At 42.2% G+C, this 22,782-nt stretch overlaps 2 protein-coding genes across 16 annotated transcripts in view; both read right to left on the bottom strand.

Moving 5' to 3' along the window:
* mapkapk3 (MAPK activated protein kinase 3) overlaps positions 1 to 5,000 on the bottom strand; it is a 30,251-nt gene extending 25,251 nt beyond the window's left edge. Inside the window, exons 1-2 of one of the 3 annotated variants that reach the window (XM_012862222.3) lie at positions 4,606 to 4,999; positions 4,176 to 4,512 (exon numbers count right to left, since the gene is read on the bottom strand). In XM_012862222.3, the coding sequence (XP_012717676.2) occupies positions 4,176 to 4,487 (312 nt within the window). In that variant the 5' untranslated portion in view covers positions 4,488 to 4,512; positions 4,606 to 4,999. Of the gene's footprint in view, positions 1 to 4,175 lie in introns of all 3 variants that reach the window. The other 2 variants (XM_021316217.2, XM_036124633.1) reach the window with 2 other exon arrangements.
* A 110-nt stretch (positions 5,001 to 5,110) lies between these two features.
* Positions 5,111 to 22,782, bottom strand: part of dnah1 (dynein, axonemal, heavy chain 1) — a 52,904-nt gene continuing 35,232 nt past the window's right edge. For 9 of the 13 annotated variants that reach the window (XM_036124622.1, XM_036124627.1, XM_036124623.1 and 6 more), the window contains 23 exons: positions 21,183 to 21,350; positions 20,879 to 21,070; positions 20,571 to 20,702; positions 20,040 to 20,165; positions 19,730 to 19,849; positions 19,449 to 19,598; positions 19,197 to 19,357; positions 18,383 to 18,605; positions 17,037 to 17,232; positions 16,731 to 16,882; positions 16,441 to 16,637; positions 16,189 to 16,333; positions 14,047 to 14,205; positions 13,447 to 13,578; positions 13,060 to 13,230; positions 12,727 to 12,906; positions 11,306 to 11,476; positions 10,621 to 10,797; positions 10,395 to 10,525; positions 8,652 to 8,796; positions 8,062 to 8,268; positions 6,847 to 7,081; positions 5,111 to 5,437 (listed from right to left, as the gene is read on the bottom strand). In XM_036124622.1, the coding sequence (XP_035980515.1) occupies positions 5,316 to 5,437; positions 6,847 to 7,081; positions 8,062 to 8,268; positions 8,652 to 8,796; positions 10,395 to 10,525; positions 10,621 to 10,797; positions 11,306 to 11,476; positions 12,727 to 12,906; positions 13,060 to 13,230; positions 13,447 to 13,578; positions 14,047 to 14,205; positions 16,189 to 16,333; positions 16,441 to 16,637; positions 16,731 to 16,882; positions 17,037 to 17,232; positions 18,383 to 18,605; positions 19,197 to 19,357; positions 19,449 to 19,598; positions 19,730 to 19,849; positions 20,040 to 20,165; positions 20,571 to 20,702; positions 20,879 to 21,070; positions 21,183 to 21,350 (3,792 nt within the window). In that variant the 3' untranslated portion in view covers positions 5,111 to 5,315. Of the gene's footprint in view, positions 5,438 to 6,846; positions 7,082 to 8,061; positions 8,269 to 8,651; positions 8,797 to 10,394; positions 10,526 to 10,620; positions 10,798 to 10,873; positions 10,886 to 11,305; positions 11,477 to 12,726; positions 12,907 to 13,059; positions 13,231 to 13,446; positions 13,579 to 14,046; positions 14,206 to 16,188; positions 16,334 to 16,440; positions 16,638 to 16,730; positions 16,883 to 17,036; positions 17,233 to 18,382; positions 18,606 to 19,196; positions 19,358 to 19,448; positions 19,599 to 19,729; positions 19,850 to 20,039; positions 20,166 to 20,570; positions 20,703 to 20,878; positions 21,071 to 21,182; positions 21,351 to 22,782 lie in introns of those variants that run through there. The other 4 variants (XM_036124624.1, XM_036124630.1, XR_004927265.1 and 1 more) reach the window with 4 other exon arrangements.

Raw genomic sequence — 22,782 nt, 5'->3', positions numbered from 1 at the left:
TTTAAAAAAGAAAAAAAGAACACGTGCTCTCTGAACTCTTCGAAGGGGGCGGAGCTTAGTGACAGTGTTTTTTGGGTCTGCGTTTGTGATTGGATGAGAGGATGTAGCGACTGTAGTATTACCCTACATGACTAGAATGCAAAAGGAAGGACAATTGTATTTCTATCATCGATATACGTCTATTGATTGATATATAATGTTACTGTATTATCGTCCAGCCCTACATATGAGCGTGCTAGGATAGAGATTTGACCAATGAGCGCGATGAAACATGTGACACAGCTCAGAGTGACTTGCCTCAATATTACAGCTGATAAGAGTGCGTGTGTGTGTGTTTGTTAGGGGGGCTGAGATCTGGTCGAATAAAGGTCTGACCAGAAAGGGGGCCTACGTGATCCATCAGAGCCAATGAAATATGAGGACCGTCTGGCTCCCAGACAAAGCCAAACCACACAGGGCAGAGGGAGATGTGCATTAGAGGAGTGTTTTTCTCCTCCTCGTTTTTCCGTGGGCGTGCGAGTTGTGAGAACTGGACGGTTTTGTGGCGTTTTTCCCACCCTTTGTGTCACAATTGACCCGGCGTGGGGTTAAGTGGCGAAAGCTAAAATCTGTGAATCATGCGGCTGTGACACGATGAGAGAGGAATTCAAAGAATTGCACATCACTATTTAACCTTGATAACGTCTCTGGCGAACCGCTCGCCGTATCAGTGGGAGATCTCTCACCTTGTAGCATCGAGGTCTTAGGCAACGTGCATTTCCATCTTTTCCTCCGCGGCCGTTCCAATGGGGGGGTAAATTTTTTCTGAACTTGAACACAATATTAACTCTACTTTGCCTTTAGTTTGTCAGCTTTTGGTTGTGTATTAATCTCTGCTATATTTGATGTCATCTTTTTTCTGAATTTCTAAGCGTTTCCATTACCCAACTCTGGTAGCGTCACATTCCTGCTGCCTGGTTTTGGTCACTCGGATGCAGACAGGGTGAGCATGAGCCTGCAAATCTCTGAGCCTGCGACGCTGTGGCGACAGATGAGAGGTGAACACGAGAGACCCACAGCACCTTGAAAAGTTCGTTAAACATCTTGAACTGTTTATACTTTGTGGCGTTACAACAACGAACATCAGGTTGTGGATGACTGTCAGTTGGAAGAAAAATGTTACACACTTACTTCTCAATGTTTTCCAAATGAAGATCAGAAATATTCGGCATGCATTTGAGTTAATACTTTGTATAAACTTCTGTGCGTCTTTGGGGTATTACCTTTGCACATCTGAGTTTTTTTTCCCCATGCCTCTTTACAGCATAGCCTGAACCTAGCCTGATTGGACGGAGAGCATTTCTCACATCTTGCCACAGATGATCAATTGTATTTATGTCTGGGCTTTGACTGCGCCACTCTAACATATGGACATGCTTTGGTCTAAATCATGTAGCTCAGACTGCATGTTTAGGGTTTCTGTCCTGCAGGAAGATGCATCTCCTCCCCAGTCTTGAGTCTTTTGCAGCCTCTAACGGGTTTACTTAGCTTCATCCATCTTCACATGACCTCTGAACAGTTTCCTCACGGTGATGTGCAGTGTTGATCTTCTTGAATGTAGGCCACATAGTTCCAGCTAGGTCTTATCTGAGGAGCACTTTCAACCGCATGTTTACTGTGTCCTATACACGGTTTCTGGTAAAGCGCAAACATGACTTCTGGCTTTCTATTTTTCGTAATGGGCTTTTTTTTGGGAGATTCATAGTTTCCATGGGGCCCCTAGGCTGTTTCTCTAGCAGCTTTCACAAAGATTCCTGTCAGAAACCTGCAAAGCTAAGCCAACTTTGAGATTCCTAGGTTGAAATGCTGTGAGTTAACATAAAATATGACCAGCGGTAGGGAATGACAGCAAGTGTTTCATAGCATCAACATTAGCATCATGCAGTTGGAAGTCTTAAAAAAAAAAAAAAAAAAGATTTGATACAAAAAATAATTAAAGCCCTCTTTGTCCAACCAGACAGCTGCCTAAGTTGCCGACCTGTTTGTCGTTTATTGACGGTACTCCCACCGCTGTCCACGTGCTGAAAACTGAGCCTTCCTACCGATGTGCCACAATCGGCCGATGAAACAAAAGGAAATGTTTAAATGAATTCAGTATTAGGTTTTCTCTTCAGACTATCTTAATTATATATTGGAGCGTGTCCGACAGTGAACACTACCCTTCCTTGGTTAAATAGCGTTAGCTGGAGTTTTTACAAACTAAAGTTACCATTTGATCCGTAGCTTCAGAAAGAGCCCTTTCACTACATTGCGGTAGCATTTTCTGTGGTTTTCACCTTCCAGCTTATCTGTGATCTTTGCTTATTTATCACAATCTAAGCGTTATTAGGGTAACAGAACTTTGAATGAACTAGTTTAGAACACTATTCTTTTGCCCACATTTAAATACTCTCCAGAAAATAGCTGCAGATTAAAATATTGGATCACACCTTTACTGCTGGTGAGGATCTGATCTAAACGTTGTTGGGTAGGAACATCTCCCCCTTTGTTGCTGAGGGTCAGATTTTCTTAGGCTAGTTTACTTAAAATACAGGAAAGTTGCTCAATAATGCTACTGTGGCTACTGTGCAACTATATAAGTGCTGTGCAACCTTGTGCATATTATAAATCCATCACCTGAACTAGATACATTCCTAAGTTAAACACATCGAGCAGTCTCGTCTGCTGCAGCTGCATGTTTTGCTTGTGCTGTTCAGCAAGTAGATCTAATCTACATCTCTCCTAGATAGATGCACTCAGGAAATATTTACCACATTTTTCCACACCGAGGATGTGAAAGTCTATTTTTAGTGTACCATTAAAATAGCTAAACCTTTAAACTCGCAATACCAACAGAAAACAACGTAAACTAGCTTCCAAACAGCTAATTAGTTTTGCCACATATTTGACCCTTTTTAAATTTACTTAATTTAAGAATAGCAACATTGTATTTTATAAAAAGCTATCTTACGCATGTCTATTATTGTTGTAAAAGTTGTACAGTATGATATATTTGATGCAGTTCATACAAGGAATACAGAGTATAACCATTGATACTTAAGTTTTCTCTAGGACATGCAGTGTTTACATTGAAATAGATCGGCAGGATATTATACCTTTATTACATACACCTGTTGTCTATTAACATCTCAGTTGATGGGGGATGCAGGTCAAACCAATGTCTTGTCCAAGGAACCAAAATATTTCGGCTCAGCTTGGTTTACATTTGTGCCATACGCTTTCCATGTTCAGATGATGGACTGGACAAGGATCTGTGAGACATTCCAAGCCTGGGGTGGAGTTTCCTAACCTCAGCCTGCTTTAAACTTCTCAAATATCCGTTATGTTCTTTCACAGACCTCTGTGGTCTCCTAACATTTGTTTTTATAAGAAGAGTTTAAGAAATGAGACACCGGTGGACTCTGCTAACTGCAACCCGGTTAGCAGAGTCCACCGGTGTCTTGTTTCTTAAACGTTTTGAAGGCAGCCGGTTGCGCTGTAATTTATTCTGGGGCCACAATTACAAAAGCACACCACACTTTTCAGATATTTTTGTGTAAAGCTATTTGGTTGTAATGTGAACAAATGTAACAGAATTTTAGGGCTGTGGATACTTTTTATAGCTTATTGTTGTTCTGGGCTACTTGTTTTCCTTTGAGTATTTCTGACTGTGGTCAAAATCTAACTCCACTACATATCAAAGTTCTTCATCCTTCAACAGGTTTCTCATTTGTTAGACATGGAGTAGTTGAGAGACGCATGCCAAGCCTTTCTGTAACGGTTTGTGTGAAGATGTGAAAGGTATACAAATATAAAATATCTTAGATAGACCTATAAGTATTTGAAAGACTTGTGTGACACTTTAGGAAATCGTGTTGTAATACTTTTAGATGTAATAGAGCCTTAATTAAGCAGAGTAGTGCTATTCATGACTGAAAAATATATATTAGCTATATTTGCTGTTTAGATGACAAACAATTGTGCAGGTTAGATTTGTTTTAGTAAGTTACTTTTGGTTCATAAATAAGGTTCAGATCTGCTCAACCAAATTTCCAAAATGCCCTTATCGTACAATAACACGTTTAATCGGATTTAACAAGCTGTCCTATCTAGTTTCTATAATAAACCACATGATAGGTGTCTGGTGACTTCGGTACCTTCAGAGCGCACTTCTCTCCAGTCTTCTTGTTAAAGCACTCCAGAACCTTGCCGTTGATCCCCAAGCCCAGAACCTGACTGGAAATCTTGTACTCATCAGTCACTGCGTTGCGCTTTATCTCCAGTTTGGGATAGACGGGCATGGGGAAGTGTGTGGAGCCGGTGTCCGTGCCCTTCCTGTCATCGGCTGGGGGCGCAGGCTGCGTCTGCGTCTGCGGCTCCTCCGGGCTGACAGCCGGGGGCTCTGGTTCGGATCCATCGGTCTTCGCTGGCTGCTGCGGTTCTTCCTTCCCGTTACCATTCTGAAGCATGATCACACCGACTCGGGGAGCGACTCTGGGTAGGCGATACCACCAAAGTTACCAGATGACACCACGCCGCGTATCGCGTAAAGCTGCGAGGTTCCGAACCAGCAACACTTAACCGCACATTTGCTTAACCTGGACGACAGATCCTCCGGGAAGGCAGCTCAGAGATCCGCGCTGTCTTCTCTCATGAGACGCAGCTCATGTGTGATTGAGTCGTAATTAAAGCGCTCTTTAATAGTTTCCCCTTCTTCAACTGCGCGCCTGTTTTTAAAATTCTCCTACAGGCTTTGTCGACCGGGAACGCTCTCCTCACGGCTTATAGGCGAACACTTCCCAGGTAAACCCCAACATTAAAATCCTATCGGATCTGCATGAAAGCGATCATCTGTTGACCCTCGGTGATCTCCGTTTCCCGTCGGTCTGGTTCGCGTTCACATGGTCGGTCAGCCGCTGTCGCTTTTTGTTTAAGCGCCACCCTCCCCTACGCCAAGTCGCGCTTCTCCGCTGACCTGCGAGTCAGTCTTAAAGTCGCAGGACGGAAATCCACGATCGAGCGCTTTCTGCGTCATGTGGCGACGGAAAGGGGGCGGGGATTCAAAAGTCCAGACAGAAAACACAAACAACAGTAAAGATGAAATATATATATATTTTTTTCCCCCATTCAAAAGATCTACGTTAACAATTCAAATAACAGAACAAGAACAATTTATCACACAAGCTGAGTTATATAGAAGAATCTGGCTGAGATGAGGTGTATTCTGCGGTCTGCAGCTATCATCGCTGTGGCCTGTTTCCTGGTGATGAATGCAAAGAAGAAAACATCCCATGGGTTCAGTGATCCAGCGCACAGATTAGGGCGACCCCTCGTTTGATCCAGTGTCTCGGACACTGGTCTGTGGGCAGCTCCAGGGCGGTCACGTAATTGTTGGAAAGGCCGCTGGTAGACTGGGTCCCTAAGGAAGAACAAACAGCGGTTCAGCTACCCACACAGCGCCTTGCAAAAGGATTTCACAACCACCAACTTCAGTATATTTTGGTTGTATTTCTTAAAGTATACACTGTACTATACAATGTACAGTGTACATAAAACAATGTACACTGTACATTGTTTTTACATGTACAGTGACCTCGAGTGTTTTGAAAGGCGCTTGAAATAAAATGTAATATTATTATTATTATTATTATTAAAGGGAACACCGTAAGCTACAACACATGCATGCGTCGTGGAAGGAAGATGGTGTATGTTGTCCAATTTTCTGGAAATCAAAAAAATATAAATATGAAAAGTGTGGCATGCATTTGTACTGAGGCCCTTTATTTTATCGTTCGTACATAAATTCCAGTGCAATCAATTTAAACATTCAGAATTGACTTATTTAGTAAAAATACATGGCGGTGGCAGTATTATACTGTGATGATCCTTCCTTTCAGCACAGTAATGTAATGAGCTGTTATTGGCTTTAGCAAAACAGCCAAAAACAAGGTAGGGCTGCTGAATACAAATGCAAATTTCAGATTTTTCTTTCATTAAAAAAAAACAACAACTTTAAGGCCATTTTTCTTTTCTTGCCCACTTCACAGTTGTGTGCCAAAAATATGCTGAAGTTTGGGGTTACATTGTGACGCAACTTTAAAGCATTCCAGTGCTCTGCAGGACAAGTTCAAGTTTATTTCTATAGCACATTAAAACAAAACTGCAACGTTGAGCAAAGTGCTGCCCAGAAAGGACAAAAGTAAAGTGAAGAACAAGATAAACAAGGATTCCCCCAGCCCCGCCCCCCGTGTCTGTCATGCTGTATCAAAAGTCAGTGGGTACTGATGTGGTTTTAAACGAGACTTAAAAACACGGACAGCTGGAGCCTTTCTGTACAGAGGCAGTTAATTCCAGTCTAGGAAGACTGAAATGATTTCACATTTTCCATTCTCTCTGTGTGTGTTAGGAGATCTAAATTCATTTTTCTTTTGGCCAAATGTCCGTGGTACGTCAAATGCTATGAAATACTTTTTCCCCTCACAGTCTATAGGATCTGTAGTACAGTAGATGTATAAATATTAATTTAGCCTCTGAGCAAAGTAACAAGACAGCAGAAGGTGTGGGCTCCGTGCTCTAGGTGGAAAATGCAGAGCTGCACTTTCAGTGCCTTCGTGAAACTCGACACTAACTTGAGTCTATTTTGGATGAGTAATAAAAGCACTAGAAGGAGGTGCATACAAACCATTGAGTAAGACCTTCAGCTGCCAGGCACAACATTAAGTGACAGTGTTTAAAACCTGGGCCTAACATCGATTGTGTATTTTATTTTGAAAATGTCCAGAACCCCTTGCAAATCGACCTGTCGAATACATTTTACACTGCACTGACCAGCTCGACGCAGGGTCTTGTAGACAGGACAGAGGTAGACCACAGAAGTTGGAGGTCTACGGTTGGCTTTGGGGATCAGCCAGATGACGGGCATTTGTGTGTGGAGCTCCATAGGCTTGGATTCTGTCAGCCGACCTGTCTCGTTATTCCAGCAAGCCCCTTCCAGGAATAGACCGTGGATGTAGCAGCCTATGTTAGGCATTTCTGTTATCTCTGAAACAGGCTTTACCAGCACCTGGGGGAGGAGGCGTTGCAAAAGATATGGGAAAGAAACTGGACCATGGAACGGTACAACATCCTTCACATTATTACACATTATTACACCACACTTTTCTTGACTTTCTGGATTTGTCAGTCATTTAAATTCATTTAAATATTTACAACACCAAACATTATTATATGGCCAAAATGTCAGCAGTGTGACACAAGGAAAGGAGGAAGGAAGGAAGGAAGGAAGGTATGGAGAAAGGAAGGAAGGAAGGAAGGTATGGAGAAAGGAAGGAAGGAAGGAAGGAAGGAAGGAAGGTATGGAGAAAGGAAGGTATGGAGAAAGGAAGGAAGGAAGGAAGGAAGGAAGGAAGGAAGGCTCCCGCTACGGAGGAATGACGGCAGGCGGAAGGCTAAGGTATGACGTCAAGGAGGAATGAAAGAAGGCGGCCCGAGGATTGCGGCCGGAAGGCCCTCCGGACTCCCCGCCTTCCTGCCGGCCCTTCTCCCGCCGGCCGCCGGCCCGCCCGTATCCCGGCCCGCCGGCTCTCCGTCCTGCCGGCTCTGCCGGTCTGCCCGGCCGGAGCCTCCGGCCGGCCGCCGGCCCGGCGGCCGGCCGTCGAAGGCCGTCCGGAAAGGACGTCCGGCCGGCCGGCCGGACGGCACGAAGAAGGCCGGGAAGGAGGAAATAAGGATGTAAGGAAAAAAGTACAAAACAAACAGGACAAAAGGAGTGGCAGAAAGAAAGCCCATTAGCCACAAGAATGGCTTGACAAGAAGAAAGAAGGAAAGAAAGAAAGAAAGAAAGAAAGAAAGAAAGAAAGATCTCTTCTTTCTACTTTCCATACTAATCCCAGAAAGTCCTGACATCAGATTCCAGATTTTCCAAGCTAATATTTCAGTGTAGCTCCAAAGGGAGCAGTGGACAGGATTACATCTTTAAAACTTCAGTCATGGGAATTTTAGATGGAAATCTTGAGCTAGTATGGTTAAAACAGCCTTAAAGACCTCCAAGTCGAATCCCACTGTTTCGATGGCTGTGCCGAGGCGACGGGCGTAATTCTGCAGGGTTCCAGTGAGCAAGGCCTGTGGGAAAAAGAACCCGCTAATCCAGAAAACCGGTGGAATGCCTTTGGAGATCCATCCTTGGAGGAAACTGATCCTCAGAAGAAGGTCTGACACCCAAGAAGCCAGAGGCTTCAGAGACAGGTAGGCCTGCAGAGAGTCAAAAGTTATACCATCAATGGATAGTCCTCCGTGTTCCTAGAACGCTGAGGCTTTTCATTAAAAGACAGATTTAGCACCAAAGGTCATCTGGTGTTGTGAGAATCTAAATAACACTTCAAACGTACAGGTCAGCAATTCAGCATTTCACAATTCTACAGCTGTACGAAGAATAGGAAATAAATTAAAAATCTGGAAATCCAATTTTAAAGACGACTCATTCATACATTGACGGCTATAGGATGTCTCCGAATCTCTGGTATTATTTTCTATGGATCTATCGATAAAGTCATATAATACACAGATGAGTAAGGCGTTACAGAGATTAGACATTATCAGGGAATCCAACAGTTATTTCCACTTCTCTGTCTTGCCTTGGCCTTCCACGTATCAGGCACAGTGTTGTTGAACAAGCTGAGGGCCATAATCTCCATCTTTGATGACATCACAACTGAACCTTTCAGAGCCTTCGTCAGTTCACCGAGACTCTGAGAGATGAGCCCCAACAACTTGTTGTATCTAAAAGACAACACAGGTAAGAATAAAACACAGTTAGTGTGATCATTGCACTATCCCACCTTTTCTGAACACACCGAGGCAACAGATGTGAAAGGAAGCTAAAATGAGCATAAAACATTTGGTAAATGCTAAAATTTTAAAGTAGTCTTAAATTGAGTAAATTGATTACTAGTTTTCACCGGTTTCAGTTTGGCTTTCACAGCACAAAGCACAATGGTGGTCCAAATTCATTTCAACTAATCACAGTAAGGCAGGTAATCCTGATTAAAATATGGGACAAGTTACAGAAAAGGGCACAAGGTTAGAGTTACATTAAGTTTTGATCACTGTTTATTTTTTTTTTTTCAAAGCAGCAGAGCAAAGTGAAGTACCGCTTTGGACATTGGACCGAGAAATGTAGCGCACGGTGTCTTATCAAGGAATTTGCAAAAGTATTTACAACCTTTAAAGTTTTTCAACATTTTCTCTCATGAATTTTATTAGAAATCTGTCACAGACCAACAGAAAGCGGTGCAAAAAATATGAAGTAAAAGGAAAATGATAAATGGCATTTACTAAACAAATCATTTTTAGTTAGGCCCCATTAACCTATTATCCCTAAATAAAATACGGTGCAACCAACTGCCCTTAGAGTCCATCTGTGGACAGAAATCCTGCGCTTCTGTGAAGGTTTCAGAGGTTTGTTACAGAACATTAGAGAACAAAAAGGATCACGAAGACCAAAGAGCACGGCAGACAGGTCACGGAGAAAAGTGCATGGAAGTTGAAAGCAGGGATCCCAAAACAACATCTTTGAACATCTCACAAAACACAGTACAATCCGTCTTCTAAAAAAAACACCTACCGACTTTCAAACCGACTGACAGGCCAGAGAAGGAGGGAAATAAACAGAAAAGCTACCAGGAGGCCCACGGTAGTTTTTGGAGTGCCTTCCACAAACGTGGCTCTTATGAAACAGTGGCAAGAAGACAGACAGGACAAAGGTTAAGAACCGCCGATGTCGTGGGCACTGCAATGTGGAGAGGAAGGGGGTTTGGGCAGAACTGCACAATCCTTGTGGGGTAAATAATGGTGCGTTGGGGATCATTTCCATCAGCAGGAACAGGGAGGCTCTGCGACTTGGTGGGAAGATGGACGGAGGTAAATACAGAGCAAACCTGGAGGAAACGGATTAGGGGCTGAACAAGACTGGAGACTGAGGGGGAGTTTCCCCTTCTGGACAACAACCATAGTCATTTAGCCAAAACTACACTGGAGCAGCTTAGATAAAAAGAACAACAAACCTTGCTGAGTAAGAGCTATTTTGCCAGCAGAAATGGACAAAAATATCCAGCTTTGCTGACAGAGACAATAACTGCGACTGTAATAGCAGTGAAAGAGAGTTGTACAAAGCACAGAGTCTGGACACCTTTCAGATGTCCATTTGTAAGAACCTTTCAAGAACCATGCATCATTTTCCTGCCACTTAATAACTGTACGCTACTTTATTTTGGTCTCTCGCATAAAATCATGATCGTAGTCGTACCTTGACAGAAAAGTGAAAAGGTTCATGGGCTATCAATGTTTTTGTGTAGCACTGTAGTGCAGCCTGATCTCACCTGATGACTTCGTGGCTTAGCACTGCGTGTAAGGGCTGCTCATACAGAAGCGGGTACTTTTCAGTCACCTCTTGAAGACAGAAAGGCTGAGGGAGCTTCTCAACAATGCCCACCACAACCTCCTCCACCGTCTGAACTCCAAGGGGACACAGGTGAAGTATTACGCATTTGTCACAACAATATTACAATTAATGGTAGAAGAATAGATGACGGTTTGTGCCAGAACCTCGTGAAATGTTTTGTCTCCAGCAGATCTAGCAGCAACTTGAGGCTCAAGACAAACTAGAGCTTCCAACAGGGCAAAGGTCTCGTTCTGGGCGGACCGGATATTAGCGTTGTCATGGAGACCGAAGATCTCAGGTGTATCATTGATAGGCAGTCCTCGGATGTATGCTAAATAGCCCTGGGGTCAGAAGAAGTAACATGAGAGGATCTCAGTCAGGTTGTTATTGCAAACAGAACATCACTGACAGGCTCACCTCTTATATCTCCTTGTGTGTGATTAGGGGATAAAAAGGAGAAAACATCATTTATCAGTGTGAACGTATCAGAGGGTCACACAAAGCGGAGCGTCTCATAGCATTAGACATTTACGGCGAGATCTTTTTCTGGCAGATCTTCCCCTCCGTGACTGTTTGATATGTAAATGAGAGTGCACCTTTAGGAGCTGCTTTGTCTTGAAGAATCGTTTTTTAAATACTCTTTAATTGAAGCAATGAATGACCAGGACTGTTGGTTTTAATTTACTAGGATACCGTGTTAGTGCTCAGGTGGCTGTTCTCACTGTCATTATTATGGGCTCATCTCCTTCCAGCTCTGGGCAACATTTGTAGTTTTCCATGGGACCTGATGCCCTCGCGTTCTAACTTTGAATGCACGCTATCAATTCAATGACTCTGCGTTGAACTAACCTTGATGTCCAGATTAGAGTCTACTTGCCGGTAGACACCAGAGTAGACGTGATCAGCACCAAGAACGGCGGGACAGTAGAAGTCCTCCAGCAGAGTGAGGAGACATCGTCTGTCCCAGTTATCTGTCAAGTGGCCGCCATAATTAACCTCCCCAGCGGTGTGTTTAAGAACCTGGTTGTGTGGAGGACAAAGGGGTCAGTCAGAGAGACGGTCACGCTCATAGGCACTTTCTACTTCAATGAGCATCACATGAGAGCAATATAGAGCACCTTTATAGCCTCTGAACCGACATATTACGAGCACAAGCTGGTAACTTGGCAAGCCGGATTGATTGCCGTTCTGCACATCAATCGATCTGGGTCTGCTCCCATCTGAGGAACACTCAGCAGAACTTTAGAGCTCATTGGGCGAAGCCACACCTAGCGGCCGCCTGCCAAAGGTTGGTTTTAGCCAATCACGGTATCAGACGGAAATGTAAGCAGCAGGTGCCATGAGAAAGCACACGAAGTGAGGCTGGTCGAGGCACGCCTATTTGGATAGTGACACTCGTGGATTGTGACTTAACAGGTGTGATGGCAGCAGCTAGGCGTGCGTCCTCCTGCGCCGCCATGTTTATTTTGGTTCAGCTGTGGGGTCAGCACCTCTTGTTTTTTTCTACAGTCCTGCCTTAAACCATAATACTGCAACGTCATTGACCCGACTCGTTTTGGGTCGGTCTCGAACGATTGAGGCGGGAACGGGACAACATGGATTCTCGTGTTTGTAAACGCACAAATACCGCGAGAATTCAGCTTGCAGGCAAGGTTGACAAACTGGTCACACTGCAAAAAGAGAACTAAAAATAAGTAAAATTTTCTTGAAATTAATGTATTTCTCCCTGATTTGAGCAGGTAAATAACATTTTTTGCCAATGGGATTAGTATTTTTACCCCTAAAATAAGATAATTAGATATTCCGCACTTGAAATAGGATGATGGAGATGAATTGTTCTTATTTTAAGTGTAAAATCTTATTCCATTGGCGAATAATCTTGTTTACCCACTCAAATCAAAGAAAAATACTCTCATTTCAAGAAATATTTTCTTATTTTTAGTTCTATTTTTGCAGTGCAAAATTAGTCTAAAGAATGGCGCGTTAGTCCAGAACTAACCTGACTGAGCCACTTAACCCAAAAGACTTGCAGCTGTAATCGCAGCTAATTACTGACTCAGCAAAAATCAAAATAAATGCACACCACACTGGGTTTTCTTTGTAAAATGTTACAAAAATGTTCCTTTCACTTCACACATGACGTAATTTGTGTAGGTTATGAGTGGTTTTACAAGGGACTATACGGGGCCCTGTAAGAATGCATCATACAGGACAGTTTGTTTTTTTTGTAGTTTTGAGAGATAAAGGACAGACATCTTGGGTCCAACCACCTTGTAGGGGATGTCCTGGTACTCGTCCACGAACGTCTTCAGCTGGCTTACGCAGATGTGCAGATCTTCTTCGGTGAAATCGTAGGGAATGTTAAACCCCAGAGGGCCAAACCGTCTTCGCTCCAGAGCAACCCCATGGAACAGGCAGAGGGAGAGGAGCAATGGCTTGAACTGGGATTCCTACAGAAAACAGAAAGTCATTGTAAGTACGGTGAACTACACCAACACGTGTGAATGAAACTCTCTGAACAGACAAAACAAATCCAAAGGGGTCGTATTAAAATGATGGCAAGGAAATGATATGGAGGTAAATATAAGGAGGGAGACACAGACCTTTGATGAAGAAGACATCAACTCATCGGTGAAGCTCAGGTAGGCTCTCTCTAAGCGTGCCCTGATCCCTCTTGGAGGCTCAATGACCATTTTGGCACCGTTTTGAAGAATGGACACTGGTATCTTCTTAAAGGGGATACTTGTTAGCCACAGTCGGAAATCCTTGTCCACCTGTGCTTAAAAGGTGAACCAGTATGAGAGGCATTTTGAAAAGGCCTTAGATTTATTTGTCTAAATAGTCCAAAATTACATAAAAAAAAAAAAAAAAAAACATGAGCTCTGAGTTTGGAAGGTTTTTAAAAATAAAAGTATTGTAATAAATGTAGTAATAAAGTATTGTTCAGCTTTGTTTTTGTAGGTGTACTGTGTGCAAATGCAGGTCCGTACGTTCACAGGACTGATGAGTTCAGGGAGTTGTTCTAGAGTCGGCAGCCAGTCGGGGGCCATGTGACAGTTTTGGAAAATGATCCACTGACCAGTCTTCATAGCAGTACGCATCATGGCCTCAGCTAAGGGAACCTGACGGGAACGACAGCAGAAGATAAGCAAGTGGGAAAAACGACTGGAGTAAAGTCACAACTAGGATTTCAAGATTTTAATCCTGGAGAACAGGTGGCCAGGAGAATACTCTTAAACCTGAATTAGGAAGGGTTAACTATCCCCACTTTGAAGTTAAAGCTTGCCTCAGAGGGGGTTTATATTGCCTAAACAGACAGTGCTCAACAAAGTGCATTCTGAAATCTACACAACAGACATATTTGGAGTATGCAGTTTGGAAAATATTTCCAGTAGATGTTTTTTTATTTTTATTTAAGGTACATTCATTTCATAACCTATAGACATATTATTTTAATGCTTGGTTCTCTCAATGCTGCATGTGCTAAAGTAGTTTGATTCGTTGCCTGTATTCATCCAGAAACAATAAAAAAAAGTTCATTCCTAGAAAAAAAGAAAAGAAAAATGATATAAATAGAAAGTCGGGGAGACCTGGCCTTGACCCAGAGACACGGCAATAACTTTCTTAGTGAAGTGCACAGCGTCAGCAAGCTTGTAGATGTCAGCAGCAGGGTCAGTGCCAGTAGACAGGATTAAGATGATGGGGTTGGTGGGGGATGACTCTTTGAAGATTACAGATAGGTCCGACATCTGCAGAGGGATGGAAAGACAAATAGTTATATTATCTTAAGTCGCTTATTAGACATTGTTTACAAGGCATCAAAGTGACCCAAACCGGCATGATTATAGAAAAAAAAAAGTTCTGCTGAAAGAAGGTTGGCACACTTGTATTTTTGTTTACAAAAAAGACAAATTTATCTGAAAATATATCAGGTGCTGAAAAAGCTGTATATAACTAAAGCAGCAACACTCATCACCCTTAATAAGGCAACATATTCTGAAGCTGACTACTTAAAAACTACTGCTATTTATTAATAATTAATTATTGTATATTTCTGCTTCAAAGTATGGTGAACGATCTTCTGTCGGCTTCGAGTTGCCGGGGGGGGGGGGGGTCATCTTTTCTTTTGGCTGTCCCACATGTCAATCATTGTGACGCATGCACACTTCTACAGTTTATGTGTCCTGTGAGCTTCAGTTTCAGCCGTTTATTGTAGCTCCGCTGCTCTCACCGTTTACTTTGAAAATGGCTGAGAGTCACAAGAAGAAACTGTCTTTCAAGTTCATGAGAAGAAGGGGAAGACCTCAGACGACAGAAACGAGACCAGAGTGGATTTGGGAGATTCTATAATCTCCCAAATGCGAGATAACAGGATCTGAGGAGAGGAAGAGCAGGTAGGATGGTCCTGTGCATGCACAGTTATACTAAAAGTGACTTGGGCGTTTCGTACCTAGATTTCCCGGAAAAAAAATCGTCCACTGTAGCGTTAAGTCTACAGTGCTGTTAATATGTGTTTAGGCCCTTACAGATATTTCCTGTCTCATGTAACTGTTTCAGATCATCAAATAAAGTTGACTTCAGACCAAGAAAACCTGATCAAATACAGCAGAATTTTTACGGTTTAATTTATTAAGGAAAAGAACATTTCTATGAGAATAAAAACAAATTAATTCCACTTACCAGTCCTAGGCCTGAGTACTATCTGATACGTAGCATAAAAACAAAAAATGTTGTATATAACCTGTCTGACAACATGGAAAGAGATTCAAAGCCATTTCTAGGAGTTTGGGACTCTGGTGACCCACAACAAAAGCCGTTATAAAATAAAAACAATGAACAGTGAACAGGAGAGAACTGCTCAGCATGTTTAAGCACTGCAGGCTTTTACCGTCCTCAGTTAGGCTCAGTGTTAATGATCGATCCTTAGGAGAGAGAGTGAGAGAGACTGGGCAACAATAGCATCCATGGGAGGATTACTAGGCCAAAACCGCCTGTGACCAAAAACAACATAACACTTACCAAAACCATCTAGATGATCTCTAGAACTTTGGGGGAAATATTCTGTGGACTGATCAGGAAAAAACAACAACTTTCTGAATGGTACAAGTCCCGTTACACCTGGAGTAAAACTAGCAGCATTTCACATGATAGTGACAGTCAATAACGTCATGGTCTGGATCAGCTTTTAGCTTTAGGACCTGGACGGCTGACTGTACGTGACGGAACCACGAATTCTGCGGTTTGTGAACTTTGAAGCACATCAGTGAGTTTACATGACAAAGACAGCAAGGAAAAGGAGGTTTTGGAGGGGCCTAGTCTGAGCATAGATTTAAGTCCAGTTGACATGCACAGGTCAGTTGTTTATTTAGCAGGTTATTCATGCTAAATAAACAACAACACCCCCCCCCCCCCTCACAAAAAAAGAGAAGCAGTTCTGCAAAGAAGAGCAGACTGAAATTCCTTCCCATTGATGCAAAAAGCACATTTTAGCTACTGCAAATGTTTGACCTTGGAGAAATAATATCAGTCTAACAAAGCAGCACAAGGACAGAGGTGGATTCCTATTGGTTTGTATAATAAATGCAGTCTACTTCTGCAGCCAGCAGAGGGAGACAGCTCTTTTACAATTAAATAACTACAAAGCTCAAGGGTGCTCCCAGAGAGATCAGAATAACTTCAGAAATATTTGACTCGAGAAGAAAACAAACCCCCAGGGATGAGAGGGACTCTACCTGAGGCTCTGTGTAGCGCTGCCCCAGCTGAGCAGACACAAAGTCCTGTACGCCGTAAATCAGGCAGTCAGGCCGCAGACAGCGCAGCACCAGCAACTTCTGGAAGGAGTTCAGTCTGGAATCCCATTCTCCTGGGAGCGGCTCTCTGTAGACCAACAGAGACGCAGAAAGCCACCTTATAAGACTTTGATACTTCCATCAGATTATAATAAACAAATGATGCATGTGTTTACGGCGGCCATCTTTTCATGCCTGTGGGGGTGCTTGCTGTCGACAATTCTCCTGAAGCCCTGCAGATGCCGTGTGAAGCTTTCTGCCAGTCCCCCAAAGTCATCCAGAGCGCTGAGCTCTAAAATGTTCTGCCAGGCCCGATCCGACACCCAGGCGACCACCGAGCAAGGCAGCTGGTGGACAGGCTTGCCTCCAGAGAGGAGGAACCTCCACTCGATCTGCCGCAGGAAAAGGAAAAAAAGGAGATTCAGCAAGATCAGTTTGAGACCGCACATGAGGAGGAAGAATCCCACTGACTCTCTGATACTTACGGGTTTAATCTTCTTCTCGTTCATCATGATGCGAGCACACAGAGAAAGAGCAAACGCGACTTTGTGTTTCTCAAACAGGCTGCGGCATACATTCCTGTACAGGCTGAAGGTCAAACCGTCTTTAATGTCGCTGATTCTCTTCTCCACCGTGTCTGTGAGAGTGACAATCCAGACATTAGAGTCACAAAAGCGTTTTATGTCTAAGCTGATTATACCGAATAGACCATAAAAGAGGTCTTGTTTTTTTTTTTTTTGTACGACACAAGCAATTCTCCACAGAGTTTGGCTGTTAGATTTGCTTGGTACCTGCTGGGTCACTGTCGCCAACGGCAGCCATGAATATGCCAAGGAACCATTCGAGAGTGTACTGGTACGTTGGGTCAAGATTGGACAGCTCTGACACACAAAAGAAGAGAATCTGGGCTCGCTCGGCCACTGGTGAGAACCTGAGACGGGTGGCGTCAATATCCTGCTCCGTCTTCTTCGCCGCCAGCATTTTAGCCTGCCGGAAAATCACAACCAAAGGACAGCAAATAGTGGCTTACAATTTAATACAGTAACTTGCAAAAAAATATTCATACCCGTTGAACTTTTCCTCGTTTCGCTTCATTTAGAAAAAAACTGCGATATATTTTATTGAGATTTCCATAGTGGCAGACCTACAGGGCAGTGCGCGATTATCAAGTGCATTTTTATTTCTCCACCTTTACTCCAACCATTTCTAAATAGAATCTGTCGCAACCAACGGCCTTCAGAAGTCACTGATGATTGGAGTCCACCTGTGTTTCACGTAATCTTAGGATAAATGCAGCTGTTCTGTGAAAGCCTTGGAGGTTTGTCAGAGAGAATTGGTGAACAAACAGCATTAGAAGATCAGTGACCACAGCAGGCGGATTAGGTGACGGGGAGAATCAAGCCTAAATAAGTGGCTTCACGTTCAAAAACAAGACCAAAAAACAACAACAAAAAAAACAAAAAAAAACATGACACTGGCGTGTGTCTGGCTGAAATGCTTTTATACCAGGAGGCGGGGCTATGATGACAAAAGCATCTAACCACCGATCAGCCCTAAGCCAACACTAAGATGGTTTTAAGACAATTATTGCAGAACTAAACAAGTTCATGTCAAAATGTAAAAAAAAAAACAAACAAAAAAAAAAACTATACTATAACAACAAAGTAGCACCTTTATGGCCCAGTTTAGTTAGTTTTCCTGAAACAATGTTGATTTTGGAGTGCGTTACACTTAAAGAAGAAACGTTTGCATGTTCTCCCTTCAATATGCCCGTCCTTGAGGTATTTTGCAAAGAATTAGCATATGTTTCAGTCTCTAGATGTACAAAGCTAGCAGAGAGATACTCTAAAAGACTAGCAGCTGGAACTGCAGTAAAGGTTATTCTGCAAAGTATTGACTAAGAGGGGCAGAATACAAATGCACAGCATGTTATTTCTTATTTAAAAAGGAAATGTGAAAACGGTGCATGATTTACTGTGCACTAATATAAATACTTTGTGTTCTTCTGTCATGCAAACTCACACTCAAACACGGAGGTTTGTAGTCGGAACATGGCACAATCTGTATAACCTCAAAGTAATGAACACAAAGGAATTCAGGGATGAATTCGGGAAATCCTTCTTTCAAACGGCCTGACCTTGATCTCCCCAGCTTTGATCTTAGAAGCCTCCAACTCTGGATTTAAATCTTCAGCCACAGAGTTCCCCTCTGCAGAGCCCAGATGTGACAGGATCTCATCCTGGATTTCTTTGAGCTCCAGGGCCATTTTGGCATTTGTTATTACTAGCTGGTTCTTTGCCTCCTCCAAGTCTGGAAGCTCCTCAGTTACCACCAGGCTGAGCAGCTGCTCCTCCAGGCCGCTGAATGCACACAAGACGGACAGTCAAACACAGGGACTCTAAAAAAGGCTTCCACACTGACACAGGAAATGTGTCTTTCTAATGCAGAGGTAAAACACGTAGTTTTTAAATTTGTCTTATACATTTTTTATGATGACATTTATTTGAATTAACATGTTCTGGGTGAATTGTTGCAAACTAGCAGACTTGTGAGACCGAAAAGCTGGATTTATCATATTCAGATGTACATATAATAAGATTATTTAGTATTATTGCTTTTAAATAACACAATAGTGTTATTTATCACAATGCAATTTGCAAAAAACAACCAACAACAACATTTTGACTGCATTCACACATTATGCAGGCCAATAATGGGTGTAAAATTGTTGTGAAATCATGAAGGGCATGACAACACGTTTTCAAACTCAATATTTTAAAAAATTTTTGGGATTGCTCAACACTTCCAAAGCTGCCATTTAGGATTCAGTATTACTGACAGTTTATCATCAAAATTTCTAATCCTTTCACTCCGTATTTGGATATATTTAGATAACCAACAAAAACGAAGCTTTGAGCTGTGTCTCTTTTTAATCGTAAAGTGTGTATTACCTGGGTGACACAGTGAAATTAATGAGGGTGATGCTGTCAGAAACCTCCGGAGAGTAATGTGGGTTTGGCAGCTTGGTGGTAATGTACAACTTGAAGCCCTCAGAGAACGGAACCACCCAGTCCCCCAGCCTCAGCACTGTTTTGCTTTCCTCCTCGAAGGTCTACGAGCAAGAAGTACAGATTCAACGGTTCACTTAGTCGGCCCGTGTTTGAGCGTCCGCCGATGGACATATGGGACGACTGTGTAAGCACCTGAAGCAACAAGAGCGGCTTTATAGCGGGATCAAGCTCCTCTCCTACGTTCTCCAGCAGGCAAGGTTTACCATCAACTAAAGCATTCTTCAGACCTTGGAGGTAATTACTGTCACTGAGCCTCAAAACCCTCAGATCATTCTCCCGTTCCTGGGTGGAAAAAAAGCTAGCAATTAAGAGCTATGTAACTATCAATGTAGGTTAATATGTGAACTTTGACACACTTTTATGCAATGAATCTGCAACCCCAAAATATTAAGGTATAATCTGAGAGACTTCACCATGGTTTTGATCCATTTGTTGGCTTGCCCCTGAGGATCTATAAACAGTGGCCAGCGGAGAGAATACTGGGCAATTATACTATTCTCCAATGAAAATGTGTCCTTGGGCAATCCTGAAATCTATGCAAATGGAGATAAAAAAGAAAACAAAAGCAACTTATGAAAACTAATTCCAAATATTAAAAATTCAGATCATTTGGGGATGTAAGCAAGCAAAACCTAAGCTACAAAAAGTAAAAGAAAAAAATAAGCCAAAGAGACATCTTTCCTAATCTTTTTGATCCTAGAGAATGCCATCATGACCTCTGACCTTCCAAGAGTTGATCTCGACAGGATCTCCTAAACTGTTGATCAGGTTAGCTTCATCAGTGTGAGGAAGACTCAGCTCTTTGAAACAATGAAGCCATTCTGCTACTACGGCCGCCCGGTACTCGCCCTAAAAATAAAACCAGGGTATAGAAATGATTTCACTGATACCTGCCTACAAACATACAAACCTCTGCAAAAGTATTAAACAGTTTCACCTTTTGTCTCAATACAACCAAATACTCAATATATACAATTAAGGTTTGGACGTAATGGATTAATGTAATTTAGTCCAGAATTTTAAAGTGGAAGAAAAGTCTAGATCATATTCATTTCGTTCTCAACTAACAGAAGAAGGTGAAAGGTGTGGTGGATGTTTGTATTCAGCCAATACTTTGTATGGTGACATTTTCCTAGAGGTGCAACGGCAAGCATTTAGGGCAGAGGTCCTCGGGGTCCGGTGTCCTGGAACTTATAGATGTGTCCCTGGTCCTGAATCAAAAGGCTGAATTAGCTTCTCAGTGTGCAAACTTACCGAGAAGGGTCCCAGGTAAGTGACGTATCCTGCACACAGAAGCATGTCTCCAGCTAGATTATGAACCAAACGGTCAAGATGTTTCCCTGTCTCCTTCCAGAGCTCTTCTTCTTCTGCGAGCCCATCTACCAACTGGAGAACACACAATCAACATGTGACAAAAGCTTCATATTTTCAGGATACCTACATTTTCACTGCCTCCTGACTGTTTGTTCAACTTGTTTACACGCTGTTTATGACTCTAGTCCGTTTCAGTGCTTTTGATGTTAAACTTTCCTCATTGTATGAGCCGCCATCTTTATTCTGACCTTTTTTGCTCTGACGAGTTGAGCTTCAGTCAGTTGATATTTGTTGTCCAGATCTTCCTTCTTAGCCAGACATTCTTGGTACTTGGCCTGTAAAGAGTGATTGCTTTCTTCCAGAGTTGCCAGTTTCTTCTTGACGTCGTAAAGAAACTGCTGCGTGGCTGCTAGGTCCTCTTTAGCCTCCTGGAGAGCTTGCTGCAACAGCGTTCACATTTCCACCAGTTTAGTCTCTCTCTTTTGTTTGTAAATGCAATATTTTCCGCAGTTAATTAAGACAATGTTTCGATTCGGTATCTTCAGGTTTTACCCTTTTTGGTTCCACAGCTTTGACCATAAAGTGATATTCATACATGGCTCGCACCCACTGGCAAATAGAGCTGCAGGCAATGGAAGCCTCGACAGTGGAGTCAGGCTGAAACTCTTCATCGTCGATGTAGGGCTGCACCGAACGGATCACATCATCCGGAATGTTGTCCTGACAACAGAAAACAAACACGTCTAAATCACATATTACTACTATATTGATTAAAGTCAAAGGGAAAAAGGACAGACAGAGGTTCAAGAATCTTTATTGTCATTATGTGCTACTATAATGAAATTTTGGAGACACGCCCACTCAGAATGTACATAGTTCTCACTTGCACCAACAACACTTCCCGAGAAGCTTAAAGCATTCAAATAGTCATTAGTCCAATAAGTTTAACCCTAACCCTACTAATTTTAGTGTCTGGCATCCAGCTCATGAGAGCATTTTGACAATAACAAGATTTTTACCTCAGACTGAACTCCATGTAGGATTAGCAGCTCTTCTTAAACAACACCTGAAAGCTTCAGAGCACTAAACCGCCCAAAAAAATATGTTTACCAAGCTGCTCTAACATACAGATTCATGAAGAAGGATTTAAACCCGTCGAATGTCTTCACATTTGTCACAGTCATATTTACAATTTACAAAATATTTTATTTTGTTCTGTAACTTTATTTGAATTGTTTTTAATGGACAGAAGCATTGTCATCGTGAATATCAATGTTTTCTGAACATTCTAGATGTCTCAGTATATAATATTGTGTCTGTGTTGCCCATCTTTGTGAAAAATCACTTTTTTTTTTACATTTTCTTCCATTTGATAGTTCAACAGTCTTATTCTGTCAGTTTTTCTATTGTGTATATTTCTGAAATAATTTCAGTCCATTGTTTAAAGGTTGCCGGAGCTGCCTGGTTCCACTCCCTTGTTTTTACTGCCATCTTGTAAGCCACTATTTGTAACCAATTCTCTGTCTTGCCCCTGTAGATGCTTATCTGCTCATCTATTTAACAAAGATTTTCAAAAGCAAATTGTATTGCATTTTTTCCCCAATATGAAAATTTGGCCATGAGATTTCTCTTCACTTCTGTGACCAAGTACTTATTTTGTTAATTCTTTCACATACGTTATCAGTCCTCAGTGGATATATCAGTATTTAAGTTTATCCCCCCACTTTTTCTTTCATATGTTGAGTAGAGTGTGTGTTGTTTATTGACACTGTGTAGTAAAATACTGGTAAGAGTCTTACTGACCTCCCTTTTAATGCTTTCTGGACTGAATTCACATTGAAAATCTCCATGACAGTATTTTTCTCGTTATTATAGTAACCTGTTTCTTTTAGCCATCTGAAAAATTTACTATATAGTTCAGGTCATACTTATCGCTAATTTCCAGGAAAGTTTTCCCGTTTTCCCTTTTTCTCTGGTTTGAGGAGCACTTTGTGTTTTTTATCTGTACAAGGTGCTGTAGAAATAAAGTTTACAAGTTTGTTTGCTTATTGAAATTCCAAACCAATCTGGCTCAAATGTGACAAAAAATCCAAATGTTTAAAAAGGTATGAATACTTTTCCAAAGCATTGCAGGTTGCATTAGATTAACAGC

The sequence above is a fragment of the Fundulus heteroclitus genome, chromosome 20 (assembly GCF_011125445.2).
Source record: "Fundulus heteroclitus isolate FHET01 chromosome 20, MU-UCD_Fhet_4.1, whole genome shotgun sequence".
Lineage (NCBI taxonomy): Eukaryota > Metazoa > Chordata > Actinopteri > Cyprinodontiformes > Fundulidae > Fundulus > Fundulus heteroclitus.
Note: the sequence above shows the minus strand (reverse complement) of the source record. Positions and strands in the feature narration are given on the sequence as shown.